Raw genomic sequence first — 15,366 nt, 5'->3', positions numbered from 1 at the left:
ACTTGAACCCCCAGAGTTACTGAGTCGGTTGGTGCTTAAAAGACATAGCATAGGAGGAGCAATAAAAACACGCGTCTTTATTCACAGGTGCTGTATTCCTTTAAGACAGTGATATTCGGTGTACAGATTCGTATAACATATTCTACCTGTATTTGTTCACGCGGTCGCTCCTCCTAGCTGCCTTGTACATGGAGTGTCCAGACATCAGGGGTAAGTCACGATGAGCAGGGGATCTGCTGTAAGGGCTGCTATGTCTTTTAAGCACCAACCGACTCAGTAACTCTGGGGGTTCAAGTCTGAAGTAACTGGTTTTTATACACCGGGGACTGTATAACTGCATCCATTTCTTGCATTAACGCTGCACTTATTGGATTACAAATACCTGCAAAGTTTAAATGGACTGTTTTTGGTCTATTTCCCCTGGTGCACCAGATAATAATTTTTTGGCCAGTACTTCATTAATACTGCTTTGTGTGGGATCCCCTGTATGAATGTGAATGTGTGTATTGTGCATTTGTTTAATAAATATTTACATTGTTTTTGACATACAAGCTTTTTGTAGCGCTTTTATTCAATTTTACAGTTGTGCTGGATTTACCTAGACTTTTGGGAATTTCTTATTGTGAAATCCCCACTTCCTTTTCTATGTTGTTCTCATATGTATCTTTCTAGGAAGCACCTGTTCTCTAGTTAATTACTTATTAGTGTGCAACTCTCACCTTTTGTGTTTCTTTTGATAATTAACATACCAGCCTTAACTGTGTTGTCCCTCTTTTTATGGTGGTCTAGTTGACTTCGCTGCTTTGGTATAATATCCCACATGTGATGATCTTGTGGACTCTTACGAAAGAAAATACATTTATTCTTACCTGATGATAAATTTATTTCATGATGGTGAGAGTCTGCAAATTTTGTTCTTGGCTATTCTATACAGCAGAACTTGTTTTGCACTTCATTTCCCCAATTTGTCCTTTCCTGTTTTATTGGTTTCCTCCTCTACTTATATATGACTGAGGGATTCTGGGAGAGTGGGAGGGATGACAACTCAGGTATGTAGGAGTGTTTGACCTCTTAGTGGAATAGAGTGTTATCTCACATGTTATGATCTTTTGGGCTCTCACTATCATGTAAGAAATGAATTTATCAGGTAAGCATACATTTTGTTTTCTTTGTAATTTAAATGCCAAATGCAACATTTTGTAAAAAAAAGAAAATGTTCTATTAAATAGATCCGTGTTTTTTTATATAAATTTTATAAACAGATTGTAATCTTGCTTCACTGAAGTTGTTATTAAAACGATTACACGGGCTAACACCTTCCTTATGAATTAAAGGAAGATGAAACCCAAACTTTTTTCTTTCATTATTCAGATAGAGCATAACGACTTTCCAATTTACTTTTGTAATCAATTTTGCTTAATTTTTTTGGTATGCTTTGTTGAAGGAGCTTCAACACACTATTGGGAGCTAGTTGAACACATTGGTAAGCCAATGATTAGAGGTATATATGTGCAGCCACCAATCGGCAGGTAGTTCCCGAACCTACCTAGGTATGCTTTTTAACTAAGGATTCCAAGAGAATGAAGCAAATTAGATAATAGAAGTAAATTGGAAAAGTATTTAAAATTATATGCTCTATCTGAATCATGGAAGACTTTTTTTTTTAGGTTTCATGTCCCTCTGGGTCATGCTATTCTTTGCACATGCTATGTTTTACTCCATATCCCTATTGCACATTACTATATTTGTGTATTGTGGTAATTGTTTATATTCCAAGTGTTTTGATAGGATATGCCAGGAGAGTAATCAAACATGATTTTGTTTTTCCTATTGAAAACGTTATCACGCAGTAATTTGACTATAAAGATCTTAACATTTTATTTCCTTCTTTACAGGCGAAGGATATTGCAGAACAGAGTCTCTGGTCTCATTTAGACTCGTCTAAACTTGTGCAACTCAAATCTGCTCTAAGGTCTGTATAATATCTTGTAAAAATTCTATTATGCTGTTTTCAGTTTTTGATTTACTACAAACACCATATTTTCACATGAAGTCCGAGGAGCTAAGATAAACTGACGGCATCTCAGTGACCATGTGCCTCACATGTAGGCTGGTGAAAACAAGTTATAATAGGATATTGACGGCCTTGCACTTATTAAAACATTAAAGGGACGTGAAACCCTAATTTATTCTTTCATGACTCAGACATTTAATCACATTTTTCAGTTTACTTCTTTTGTGAAATTTGCTTCAGTCTCTTGCAATGCACTACTGGGAGCTACCTGAACACATCAGGTGAGCCAATGACAAAAGGCATATATGTGCATCTGTCTAAGTATGCTTTTCAACCTAGGATACCAAGGTACCAAAAACAAGTTAGAGAATACAAGTAAAATGTAAAGTTGTTTAAAATTGCTTTGTCTGAATCGTGAAAGAACAAAAATGGGTTTCATGTTCCTTTAAAGCAGGCTAAATAGTTTATTTCTTTCTTATAACACGGTGAGCCCACGGGTCATCATCAATTACTGTTGGGGATATCACTCCTGGCCATCAGGAGGAGGCAACGAGCACCACAGCAAAGCTGTTAAGTTTCTTCTATCAAGATTTTTTTATTTTGAGGACAGGGCAAGATTGCTCTGATCTTCCATCACAATTTGGGTCTAGCTGTACTCCACGTTAGACTCTTCAGCAGGGCTGTGGTGGCTTTAAAGCAGTTAGGAACTTGTAAAGTATTCCTTGCTGCGTTTTCCTAACATGTTGCTGCCCTGATAAAGAAAGCTTGAGTTAGTTTACTCTCTTTCTTTTTACACAGGTCCCTGTGAGGAGCGGCATCCTCTCAAACTTTGTGAGTCGTCTGACTGCCGGACGACTAGAATGCAGGTAAGGGCCTTTTGTTCTTCTGGGGCTAGAAGGCTGGCACTGATGGGTTTTAAGGACTCCAGCATTATCCTGTAATTTATTTAGGACACAAACCCCTTAGTAGGGTGTTTCTGGCAGCGTGCAGGCACTATAGATTTTTATTCTATGGGGACTTATGGGTTAATCTCCTGCAACACATGGAGTTAACACCTTTTTGAGACTCAATTTAAAATGATGTATACTCTGTTTTGGGCGCCTTGCAAACGAACCGGCGCTACTGTTATGAGGATACTATGACTGAATGAGTGTGGTGCATAGAACCTCTGTAGTCTCCTGTTTATCCGTGATACACAGCATAGTGGGTGTGATTCTCTGCTGGGGACAGACTTTTTTAAGAATGGAGGTGACAAAGTAAATGCAGCTTAGTAACGGCAGGATGAAGAGCGATTTTTGCGTGCTTCATCTCCATGCCATTCTTGGTATGTCTCCGCCTTCTTTTTCCTTCAGAAAGAGGAGCGGCGCCATTTTGGGCTATCTCTTATAGCAAGCGCTCTGAGTTTCATATAGCCCCGCTTTGGCTCCGGTTGTGATCGGAGCGGCGATCTTTGAGCTCAGTGTCTGAGTCGGCTCGGTTAAAATAGAGTCGGAATAGATCCGGGTTACTTGTGCAGATTTTTTTTCTATATCCTGAACCAGGACAATGGCCTCAAGTTATACTGATATTGAGCTAGTAAGACATGTTTAAGAAGTGTAACACTATTATTTAACAGTCCGTTTTGGGGAGTTTAATTGCACTAAGTTTTAATTTTTTAGGTATCCCCCTGAATTTACTGGTAAACAACCAGGGTGATTTGCAATTCTGCTTACAGCAAAATGAATGCAGGGGGTATATATGTATATGTTAAGAGGATCAGGGATCTGTTCCTAAGAAAATAACATTTTCTTGTCCCTTATATATTTTTTTCAACAATAAAGTTTTGTTTGTTTTCCTGATACACTGCCATGTTTAACTATATTTGTATGTTAATTGTGCTACCTGAATATGCCTTTCAGAGCTCTTTATTCTGGGGCGAATTTTAAAAGATATTTCCCTCATAGTCTCATGTCTCCCAGGATGATGCTGTTCAGGCAATGCCACAGCTTCTCCTTACTTGTCCCAAGCCTCTATGGCGTCACATGCAGTGCCCTGCGGTTCCTCTCATTCTCCTGGAGGAGTGTTTTTGCTTAAAGATTTGCAACTCCGGGTATCTTTTGTGGTATCTGCAGTTTTGTCTGTTTTTCTTTACATACAGGGAAAATACAGGAGGACATTTACTTTTTGAGATAGTAAGGTTTCTGCTTATTCTGTAATCAGATCGCCCCCTCTCCTAGACGGGTAAGGAGGTTCTGCTGCTTCCTGATGGGAATTTCAGATTTGAACAGTATAATTCCTTCATCTGATGCTGGAGTGGACTACTTCAGATGTATGCTTGCACACTTTGTGTACTGTTAAAGGAGGTTTTTCAGTTTCTACGATTTTTCTTCCTAGGTGGAAGTGTTTCTAGTCGTGCTATGGAGATTCCACAGGAATGGGAGGTACTGGAGATAACCTTCCCTCTGTCTCACGTCCTTTAAAGGACTTTTCTGTCTCTGGCTCCATTTAAATGCAACTTGTAGAAGCTTTCTAAGAAGGTTCTAAGAACCTTCTGAATAGGGTCACTCCCCTCATTTTCTTTTCGTTTTTTCTAAAGCTTACTGCTTGGATATTGTTCGCTTAGTTGGTCTAAGCATGGTTTTTCTGCCTTGTTCTTTAAGACAATGTTTCAGGCTTGCTTGCCATTTACTAGAAGGTTTTCCATAAGATCTAGCGTAAATATCTTATTGGTTTGAATACAAGGGTTTCTCTTGGAGTTGGGTCAGGATTTCTGGGATTTGTCTTGCTCCAGGAAGGCTTGGAGTAGTCGGTTCCCTCAGGGGTCAGATCTGTCTTATACATTCTGCTATACAGGTGTCTCATGGACGTGCCAAATGTTAAATCAGTTGTTCCACTTTGGAGTCTTAACTTTGCTCTTTTAGCCTCGCATCCGGCCCTGTTTGACCCTATACTTTCCTTAGATATTAAGATGTTATCTTGGAAGGTTTTGTTTCTACTAAGAGAGTGTCTGAACTCTCGGCGTCGCTTTCTGGTCCACTTATCTTATCCTTTCCAAATAAGGTGGCTCTGCGTAATACGTTAGTTTCCCTTTCTAGAATGGTTTCCGATAGGTATACTGGTCAGGAAATAGTTGTACCCTATTCATTCTTCTCATAAGGAGTGTTTGTTCCACAACCTAGTTGTGGTGCGTGCGCAGACGTTCTTCTTGCAGGGGACTAAGGTCTTCCATTAGTCTTCTGTTTGGTTTGTCTGTTTCTCTGGGAAAATGCAAAGGACAGAGAACTACGGCTCATTTTCATTCGCTCTGGCTGAAGAGTTTTATCGTTTGGCCTATGTCACTGCTGGATTTCAGCCTCATGAGAGAGTCACGGCTCATTCCATGAGGGCTGGTTCTTCTTTCTGTTGAACAAGTTTGCAGGACTGCAGCTTGGTCCTCTACGCATACTTTTTCTATTACTTTAAATTTGATATGTTACTTCTGCTGAGGCTTACTTTGGGAGAAAGGGTTTCTTTCGGCAGTGGTGCCTTCTGTTTAGGTTACCTGTCTTGTCCCTCCCTTATCATCTGTGTCCTCTAGCTTGGGTATTGATTCCCAGCAGTAATTGATGATGATCCATGGACTCACCGTGTCATTAGAAAGAAAAGAAATTTATGTTTACTTGATAAATGTATTTATTTCTTGACACAGTGAGTCCACAGCCCGCCCTGTTTTTTTCTGACAGTTTTTGTGTTATATAAACCTCAGGCACCTCTGCACCTTGTGTTGCTTGCTTTTTTTCCTTTCCTTGGTCGAATGACTGGGGGTTGTGGGTATGGAAGTGATACTCAACAGCTTTGCCATGGTGCTCTTTGCCTCCTCCTGCTGGCCAAGAGTGATATTCCCAACAGTAATTGATCATTATCCTTGGACTCACCGTGTCAAGATAGAAATAAATTTTTCAGGTAAGTTTAAATTTCGTTTTTTCTGTAGCATTCTAGTTAAAAAGGTAGATAATCTCTTTATTACCCATTCCCCTGTTTTACATAACCAACACAGTTATATTAACCCCTTGAGTACTAATGGCGGCTCTGAGCCGTCAGAGTTTCCCACTCTGGTGCTAATGACGGCTCAGAGCCGTCACTAGCACTCTCCCACCTTGAGGGAGATCTGGGGGCTCCCACACGCTCCTACCCCGACAATCGGGCTTGCATAGTGACAGGCATCGCCGGGGCTTCACGTTATGCACGGTGACGTCACCGCGCAACTTTATTTATACTTAATGTATAGGAGCAGGAGGCATGCTGCTTAGAAGCCTGTATCTCAGGCATCTAAGCAGCTACAGACCCCCAAGACCCACAGTTGGAAAGGTAATCATCTAACCATTCCAACAGTGTAAGTCTTGGGGATCTGAAAAAAAAAAAACTTAAAAAAGCTTAGCACCCAGGTTTGAAAGTGCTTAGCACTCAAAGGGTTAATATACTTTTTACCTCTGTGATTACCTTGTATCTATGCCTCTGCAGTCTGCCCCCTTATCTCAGTTCTTTTGACAGACTTGCATTTTAGCCAATCAGTGCTGACTCTTAAATAACTCATTTGGCCCACATAAACTAATGCTGTCTAACTGTGAAAAACTGTCAAAATGCACTGATATAAGAGGCGGTTTTTAACAGTTGAGAAATCAGTTTGAGCCTACCTAGGTTTAGCTTTCAGCACAGAATACCAAGAGAACATAGCAAATTTGACGATAAAAGTAAATTGGAAAGTTGTTTAAAATTGCATTCCCTATCATAATCACGAAAGTTTAATTTTGACTAGACTGTCCCTTTAAGTTTAGAAAAGTTAGCTTTTTTAATTGTTGCCAATTATTGTACTATAGCAACAATACCTAAACCAGAATGATAGACCTTCACATTTCAGAACAAAAAAATTCAAAGCCATCAATCTTGTTGCCATATAAGATAACATTTTTATTTTTTTAGTACAGTTACACAAGTAACGTTTGGATCGATTAATAAAAGCAGTTTTCTTTCCTATGGCATGGAGAGTCCACAATTTCATTCCAATTACTAGTGGGATATTCACTCCTGACCAGCATGAGGATACAAGAAGAATCCCAGCAGAGCTGTTAGGTGTCACTTCTCTTACCCATAATCCCCAATCATTCTCTTTTCCTCTGTCACGGAAGGATGTGTGAAGATGGTGTCTGAAGATATTTAATCTTTTAATGGGTACTTTCCCTGCATCATGGATTGGGGCTATGCTGTGTCTAACTGCTTTTAGCAGTTAGAAGACGGTGAGGTGGTCTTTGCTTACCTTCTAACATTATTGCTACCCCTATTGTAGAAAGCCAGTGTTGGTTACTCTGTCCTTTCTTTTCTGCCCAGATCTCTGCCATATGTGTGAGCAAGCTGGCTAAACTTGGAGGTACTGTATCTGCTCTACAGCAGAGACCCTGGAGGGTAAGTCCTTTATTCATATTTCTCAAGGGAAATTTTATATTAAGAACTGATCTGTGTGTGGGTGACTGGGTCCTTCTAGATGGAACCTATTAATTTGTGAAATTTCTTCTTTGATCCTAGAGGGTCAATTTATGTCAACGGTGGATTAAGGGTTAATTGCCTTTATGTGCCGTTCACGAGATTCGTCTCAAGTTCTAGGGTTTGTCTTTCTGGACAAACACTTCCCGTTCGTGGTTTTTCCTTCGGTCTTGCCACAGTTACGAGCTCTTACGAGGGCATTGCAATGGCGTCCTATCTGGTTAATATTCTAGTCCAGACGTCATCCTTACAGCAAGCAAGATTTGCACGGACATGGTGTTATACTTCCCGTGAGATCACGGGTAGAAGGTGATTTTAGTAAAGTATTCCTTAGTCCCAGACAAAAGGGTAGCTTTCTTGGGAATCATGACGAATTCCATTTCAATGAAGATTTTTCTGACTAGGGTCAGGAAATCAGGACTATCAATACTGGTCTAGTTCTTCAGTCCACTTCTCGGCCTTCAGTTGTTCAGTATGTAGAGGTATTCGGGCTGATGGTGACAGCAATGGACTTTAGCTGGACAGATGACTCGGCATGCTAAGGCACTGTGTCTGAGCTTTGTAACAACCTGAGGGTTGCAGGTTCAATCCACGGTGGGGTCCATTCAACATTTCATCTTCTAAGTTGATAAAAGGAGCCGCGACTTGTGTCAGTTACAATTCTGTTTGTTCGTTCCACCTTCCGAACTATGCAGTTAAGCATACTTAGGCAATGGAACGGAGGCTATACAGACTTGTCTCCTCAATTGACTCTGGATCAGGAGACAAGGGACTTTCTTCTATAGTGATTGTCTCTGGATCACTTATCCCAGGGAACATGATTTAGCAGAGTGTGGCCTCGGCAGAGTCGGTTCTTTTTATAATCTTCCTAGAACTGAAAGCGACCTTCAACGCTTTTCTGGTCTGGCCTCAGTTGGTTTCAGCCTAGTTTAATCAGTTTTCAGGCGGACAACATCGATGGTCTTACATCAATCATCAGGGAGGAACGAGGAGTTCCTTAACGGTAGTTGAGGTAGTCAAGATTATCCAGTGGGCGGAGGCTCATTCTTGCTATAGGTCAGCGATCCATATCCCAGAGGTGAACACTTGTGAAACGGATTTTCTTAGTTGAGGGTGGGAACTCCATCCGGGATTATTATCCAATCTCTCTTTCAAATAGGGTCGGCCGGAGTTGGATCTCATGGCATCTTGTCAGAATGCCAGGCTTCTGGGATTCGGGTCCAGGTCTAGGGGCCCCAGTCCGAACTGATGGCTGCCTTGGCAGTTTTTTGGTTCTTCAGCCTAGAGTATCTATTTTCCCCGTTTGTGCTTCTTTCCCGGGTGATTGTTCAAATCAAGTAGGAGAAGGCATCAGTGATCCACCTCGCTTCTGCGTGACCTCGCAGGATTTGGTATCCTGATCTGGTGGACAGGTCTTTCTGCCACCTTGGACACTTCCGTTGAGGAAGGATCTTATTAATCAGGGTCTTCTCTTCCACCCAAATCTAGTTTTTCTGAAGATGACTGCTTGGAGATTGGACGCTTGATGCTTTACAAGCGAGTTTTCTCTGATTCGGTCATAGATACCGTAGTTCAGGCATGTAAGCCTGTATCTAGGATGATTTACCATAAGATAGGGCGTAAATATCTTTATTGGTGTGAATCCAGAGGTTACTCATGGAGTAGAGTTAGGATTCCCAGGATTTTGTCTTTTCTCCCAGAAGGATTGGAGAAGGGTTTCTCAGCGAGTTCCCTAAAAGGTCAGATCTCTGTTTTATCTATTCTGTTCCACAGCGTCTGGCAGATGTCCCAGATGTTCAATCATTTTGTCAGGCTCTGATTAGAGTCTGGCCTGTGTTTCAACCAATTGCTCCTCAATGGAGTTTGAATTTGAATCTAAAGGTTATTTAAGGGGTTCCAGTGAACCTATGCTTTCCATAGATATTAAGTTGTTTTCTTGGAAAGTTTTATTTCTTGTTGCCTTTTCTTCTGCTCGAGGAGTGTCTGAGCTTTCAGTATTACAATTTGATTCGCCTTCCCTTATTTTTCATTCGAATAAGGTGGTGTTATGTACTAAACTTGGTTTTCTTCCTATAGTTGTTTCAGACAAGAACATTAATCAGGAGATTGTTGTTCCTTCCTTGTGCCCTAATCCTTCTCAGAAGGAACACCTGCTACACTATTTTGGCGTCGTCCGTGTTTTAAAGTTTTACTTACAGACGACCAAGTACTTTCGTCAATCGTCGTCTTTGTCATTTTTTCGGGGAAATGTGAGGGTCAGAAAGCTACGGCTACCTCGCTTTCCTTTTGGCTGAAGAGTGTCATCCATTTTGCTTATGGACAGCAGCCTCCTGAAATGATTACAGCTCATTCCACTAGGGCTGTTGCTTCTTTATGGGCATTCAAAAATGTTGCTTCTGTTGAACAGATTTGCAAGGCTGCAACTTGGTCCTCTCTTTAGCTTTTTCTAAATTTTACAAATTTGAAACTTTTGCCTCGGCTGAGGCTGTTTTTGGGATAAACGTTCTTCAAGCAGTGGTGCCTTCCGTTTAGGTTCCCTGTCTTGTCCCTCCCTTTTCATCCATGAACTCTAGCTTTGGTAGTGTATCCCACAAGTAAGGATGAAATCTGTGGACTCATCGTGTCTTTAAAAAGAAAAGAAAATGTATGCTTACCTGATAAATTTGTTTCTTTTTAGACACGATGAGTCCACGGCCCACCCTGTTCTATTAGACAGGTTATTATTTTTTTGTTAAAACTTCAGACACCTCTGCACCTTGGCTTTTCCTTTCTCTTCCTAACTTCGGTCAATGACTGGAGTTGGAGGGAAGAGAGGAGCTATATATACAGCTCTGTTGTGGTGCTCTTTGCCTCCTCCTGACCAGGAAACGTAATCCCACAAGTAAGGATGAAATCCGTGGACTCATCGTCTCTAAAAAGAAACAAATTTATCAGGTAAGCATAAATTTTCTTTTCTTTTTATTATTGGTGGGATTATTGATATGCTCTCACTCTGTGAAGAATAATTTTTTTATACGTTTGCTATATTGATGTTTTAAATAGCAGTTATAAGTCTCTTGTAAGAGCTTTCGTGGTCAGCTTTTATCTTATAGACTTATCTTGGTGTTCGCTCTGTTGTGCATAGTTAAGGTGGTCTTAATGTCTAACCTAGTATTGAGCCTCGGTCTGTGTATTCGCAAAACTCCTTACAAATAGACTGCATTTTGCTTTCCAGAGCTGCACAGAAAATTAACATCATCTATTTCTATTTTATTTATAGACTTGTGATGCATTTCCACACCATATCAAGTTATCTCAGAGAACGTTTTGATAGCTAAGTAAGTTTTTGCCTTTTTCTTTGGCAGTCCCTCATATATATAAAAAAAAAGAAAAGATTGGTGTGGTCCGCCACCTAGTGTCGTCTAATGATTTTTCTCTAACTTCTCTTTTACTGTTTTCTATATACAGTAATAGAGGTTCACGGCTACCAAGACCAGCACTAGGGTTCTTCATAGGATTTGCGGTTTCTCAGCTAGATCTGCTATCATGCCGGTATGACCATACCGCTCTGACGTACATTGGTGTATGCCTTGTACTTCTCTGGGTCTCTAAAATTGCCTAGCAGTTCAGGTTTATATTCCTATAATCTCTAATGCTTCGTAATCTGTGCATGTTTACAGTATTGAGTGATAGTTATAAAGCCTAGGTCTGCACCATTTATTGTTTTCTTGTTCACACCTTTTTCTTAGTGTTCTTAGGACACTAACGTATGTATTTATATCTCTCATATTGAGGATAGACATGTTAATGTCTGTGACATACATTACCCCGGGTGACATACATATATATTTCTTCAGTGCTCTTTCGATACTGATAGTTTTATTTTAATGTTCCCTATTCTTTGTCCATATGGACACAGTTTTATAATCTCTTCCATATTGAAGTGATTCTATACTGTATGTGTCAACTTGTTTTATACAGGGTTATGTTTATATATATATATATATATATATATATATATATATATATATATTTATGTATATAGATATTTATGTATATATATATATATATATATATATATATATATATATATGTATGTGTATGTATATATATATATATATATATATATATATATATAGATATTTATGTATGTATATATATATATATATATATGTGTGTGTATATATATATATATATATATATATATATATATATATATATATATATATATTTCTTGGGATCTCCTTAAGACTCTATGATAATAATTTCATCTTTTTTCTTGTGAGGAGATTTTATTCTTATGCCGTGGAGGTAGTGTCTCAGGGGTACAGATTAGGATTCAATTTCTCTGGCATAGCATAATGTTAGCATGCCTGGCTACGAAGCAAAAGGTTGAGGGATTGAATCAACCCATGGTTTCTGGTTCTTTGTAAGTAAAGGACCTATCTTCCTTGGGAGTGATTGTTCCAGTTCCCGTAGAAGAACAGGGTCAAGAATTTTGTTCAAATCTTTTTGAGTTAAAAAAAAAGAGCACTTTGTGTACCTTTTAACAAATTCCTCAAGGTTTCGTCCTTCAAATGGAAACTATTCGTTCTTTGGCTCAGGAAGGTCAGTTCATGTCTCCCATAGATCTGAAGGATGCGTTTTTTCATGTTCCCATTCACAGGGAACATCACCATTTCATTCAGTTTGCCTTGCTAAACAAACATTTCCAGTTTGTTGCTTTTTCCTTTGGCCTTGCCACGGCTCCTCAGATCTTTAGAAAGGTCCTAGGGGTCCTTTTGGCGGTGGTCAGATTTCAAGGAATAGCGGTGGCGCCTTATCTGGATGACATCCTGGTTCAAGCGCCATCTTATCAGTTAGCAAAATCTCATACAGAGATGTTATCTATTCTTCGTTCCCAAGGGTGGAAAGTGAATCTGGAGAAGAGTTTCCTAGTGCCTGATACCAGGGTGTGCTTCTTCGGCACAGTTCTATATTCTGATGAAGATTTTTCTGACTGAAATCAGAAAATCCAAAATTCTGAGTTCTTGCCTTTCTTTTCAGTCATCTACCCGTCCATCTGTGTATGGAACTAATTGGTCTGATGGTTGCTTCCATGGACATCATTCCATTTGCTCGGTTCCATCTGAGACCACTACAGTTATGCATGCTCAGACAATGGAGTCCACTTGGACCTATCTCAGAGGATAACCCTGGATCCCCTATCAAGAGACTCTCTATCTTGGTGGATCTCGCAGGACCATCTGTCTCGGGGTACATGCTTCCTGAGACCATCCTGGGTGATTGGGCGCTGTTTGGGGTTCTCTAAAGGCTCAGGGTCTTTGGACTCGGGAGGAGTGCCTTAATAGCCTGGCTTTAGTCCGGTTTATCAGGTTACAATCAGACAATATCATCTCGGTGACATACATCAATCACCAGGGAGGAACTTGGAGCTCCTTAGCAATGAAGGAGGTGTCTCGCATTCTAGAGTGGGCGGAGTCTCATGATTGACTCCTCTCTGCCATCCACATCCCAGGGGTGGACAACTGGGAAGCGGATTTTCTGAACTGGCAGACCTTTCATTCTGGAGAGTGGGCTGTCCACCCTGAGGTTTTCACAATAACTCTCAGGTGGTGGGTTTCAGAATGGGATCTTATGGTGTCTCGTCCCGTTTTGCTCTCCTTCCTCGAGTCCTGTGATTCTAATAGCTCCTGTCTTGCCTCGCAGGATCTGGTTCGCTGATCTAGTGAAGATGTCATCTCTTCACCCTTGAAGGTTGCCTCTGAAGATGGACCTTCTACTTCATGGTCCCTTGCTCCACCCAAATCTAGATTTCTCTTGCAAGGTGTATCCAGTCCACGGATTCATCTTTTACTTGTGGGATATTCTCATTCCCTACAGGAAGTGGCAAAGAGAGCACACAGCAGAGCTGTCCATATAGCTCCCCCTCTAGCTCCACCCCCCAGTCATTCTCTTTGCCGGCTCTAAGCACTAGGGTCTCTCTACGGGAGGGTAAAGTGAATGTGGTGTTAGAATTGTAGTTTTTATTATCTTCAATCAAAAGTTTATTTTAAATGGCACCGGTTTGTACTATTTACTCTCTAGCAGAAAAGTGATGAAGATTTCTGCTGAGAGGAAAATGATTTTAGCATGTTGTAACTAAAATCCACTGCTGTTCCCACAAAGGACTGAGGAGTACCAGAAAACTTCAGTTGGGGGGAACGGTTTGCAGGGTAATTTGCAATGAGGTATGTTCAGTCATTTATTTCTAGACAAGACTGAGATAATGCTAGAAGAGACTGACAATATCCCCATGAGGGGAGGGTAAGCTATGTTCACAGACTTAGTAAGGCATTGAATACTTACATAACAGGGCTAATTATGCTGGTTGACACTGACTCAGGGCAATCGATTGTTTATTTAAGAAAAATATCATTTGTAGACACTTTGAAAGTCCTTTTGGGGTTCTTTCTGGGGTTATTACCCACATGGCTGGTTTTTATTCACTTAAGAGTGATTTACTAGGCCTCACAGCTCCGGAGTAGAGTGGGAGGGGCCTAATTTCGCGCCTCAGATGCGCAGTTAGAATTGCAGAGAAGTTCATGCTGCTTCACATGGAGGTTCCTGCTGCTGTTTGAGGGCATTATAGAAGCTATATTCCCAAAAATCTGATCCCTAAGGGCAGGTAGGGCCACAGCAAGGCTGTGACAAGGTGCTGTACTAGTTTTAACCGGGTGTTGGCATTAGGCTGCTCTGGTTTGGGCATTAAGGGGTTAATCGTTTTGAAACTTGTGGTGCAATCCTATTAAGGCTTTAGGTACATACTGTGAAAATTTCAGGAGAATTGCTGCATTTTTCACTGTTTTGTAAAATTGTGTACTCTTTTTATCTCTTAAAGGCACAATAACGTTTTTTTCAAATTGTGTTTTTTATTTGATTAAAGTGATTTCCAAGCCTGCTTGTGTATATTACTAGTCTATTAAACATGTCTGACACTAAGGAAAATCCTTGTTCAATGTGTTTAGAAGCCATGGTGGAACCCCCTCTCAGAATGTGTCCCACTTGTACTGATATGTCTATACACTTTAAAGATCATATTGTTGCACTTAAGAATGTGGCCCAAGATGATTCTGAGACTGAAGGTAACAAGGGTAGCCCGTCTGCCTCTCCCCAAGTGTCACAACCAGTTACGCCCGCGCAAGCGACGCCTAGTACCTCTAGTGCGTCTATCCCTTTTTCATTACAAGACTTAGCGGCAGTCATGGATAATTCTCTTACAGCCTTCTTATCTAAACTGCCCGTGTTACCCGCAAAGCGTGATAGCTCCGTTTTAAGAACAGATTATGAGCATTCTGACGCTTTGGTAGCCGTATCCGATATACCCTCACAATGCTCTGAAGTGAGAGCAAGGGATTTGATGTCTGAGGATGAAGTCTCTGATTCAGGAAGGGTTCCTCCTCAGACAGATTCAGATACATTGGCTTTTAAATTTAAACTAGAGCACCTCCGCGTTTGCTTAGGGAGGTATTAGCTACTCTGGATGACTGCGACCCTTTAGTGATCCCAGAGAAATTGTGTAAAATGGACAAGTACCTAGAGGTCCCTGTTTACACGGATACGTTTCCGGTCCCTAAGAGGATTGCGGATATCGTTACTAGGTGTGGGATAGACCAGGTGTTCCCTTTGCTCCCCCTCCTGTTTTTAAGAAAATGTTCCCCATACCTGACTCTATGCGTGTCTCGTGGCAGACGGTCCCTAAGGTGGAGGGGGCTATTTCTACACTTGCTAAACGCACAACCATACCAATTGAAGACAGTTGTGCTTTTAAAGACCCTATGGATAAGAAGTTGTTAGAGGGTTTACTTAAGAAAATTTTTGTTCAACAAGGTTTTCTT

The 15,366-nt window shown here is 40.6% G+C and overlaps 1 protein-coding gene across 1 annotated transcript in view; it reads left to right on the top strand.

Moving 5' to 3' along the window:
* DNAAF9 (dynein axonemal assembly factor 9) overlaps positions 1 to 15,366 on the top strand; it is a 643,469-nt gene that overhangs the window by 219,086 nt on the left and 409,017 nt on the right. The window contains exon 14 of the mRNA XM_053704320.1: positions 1,896 to 1,972. Within this exon, the coding sequence (XP_053560295.1) occupies positions 1,896 to 1,972 (77 nt within the window). The remainder of the gene's footprint in view (positions 1 to 1,895; positions 1,973 to 15,366) is intronic.

This window comes from Bombina bombina, chromosome 2 (assembly GCF_027579735.1).
Source record: "Bombina bombina isolate aBomBom1 chromosome 2, aBomBom1.pri, whole genome shotgun sequence".
NCBI lineage: Eukaryota > Metazoa > Chordata > Amphibia > Anura > Bombinatoridae > Bombina > Bombina bombina.
Note: the sequence above shows the minus strand (reverse complement) of the source record. Positions and strands in the feature narration are given on the sequence as shown.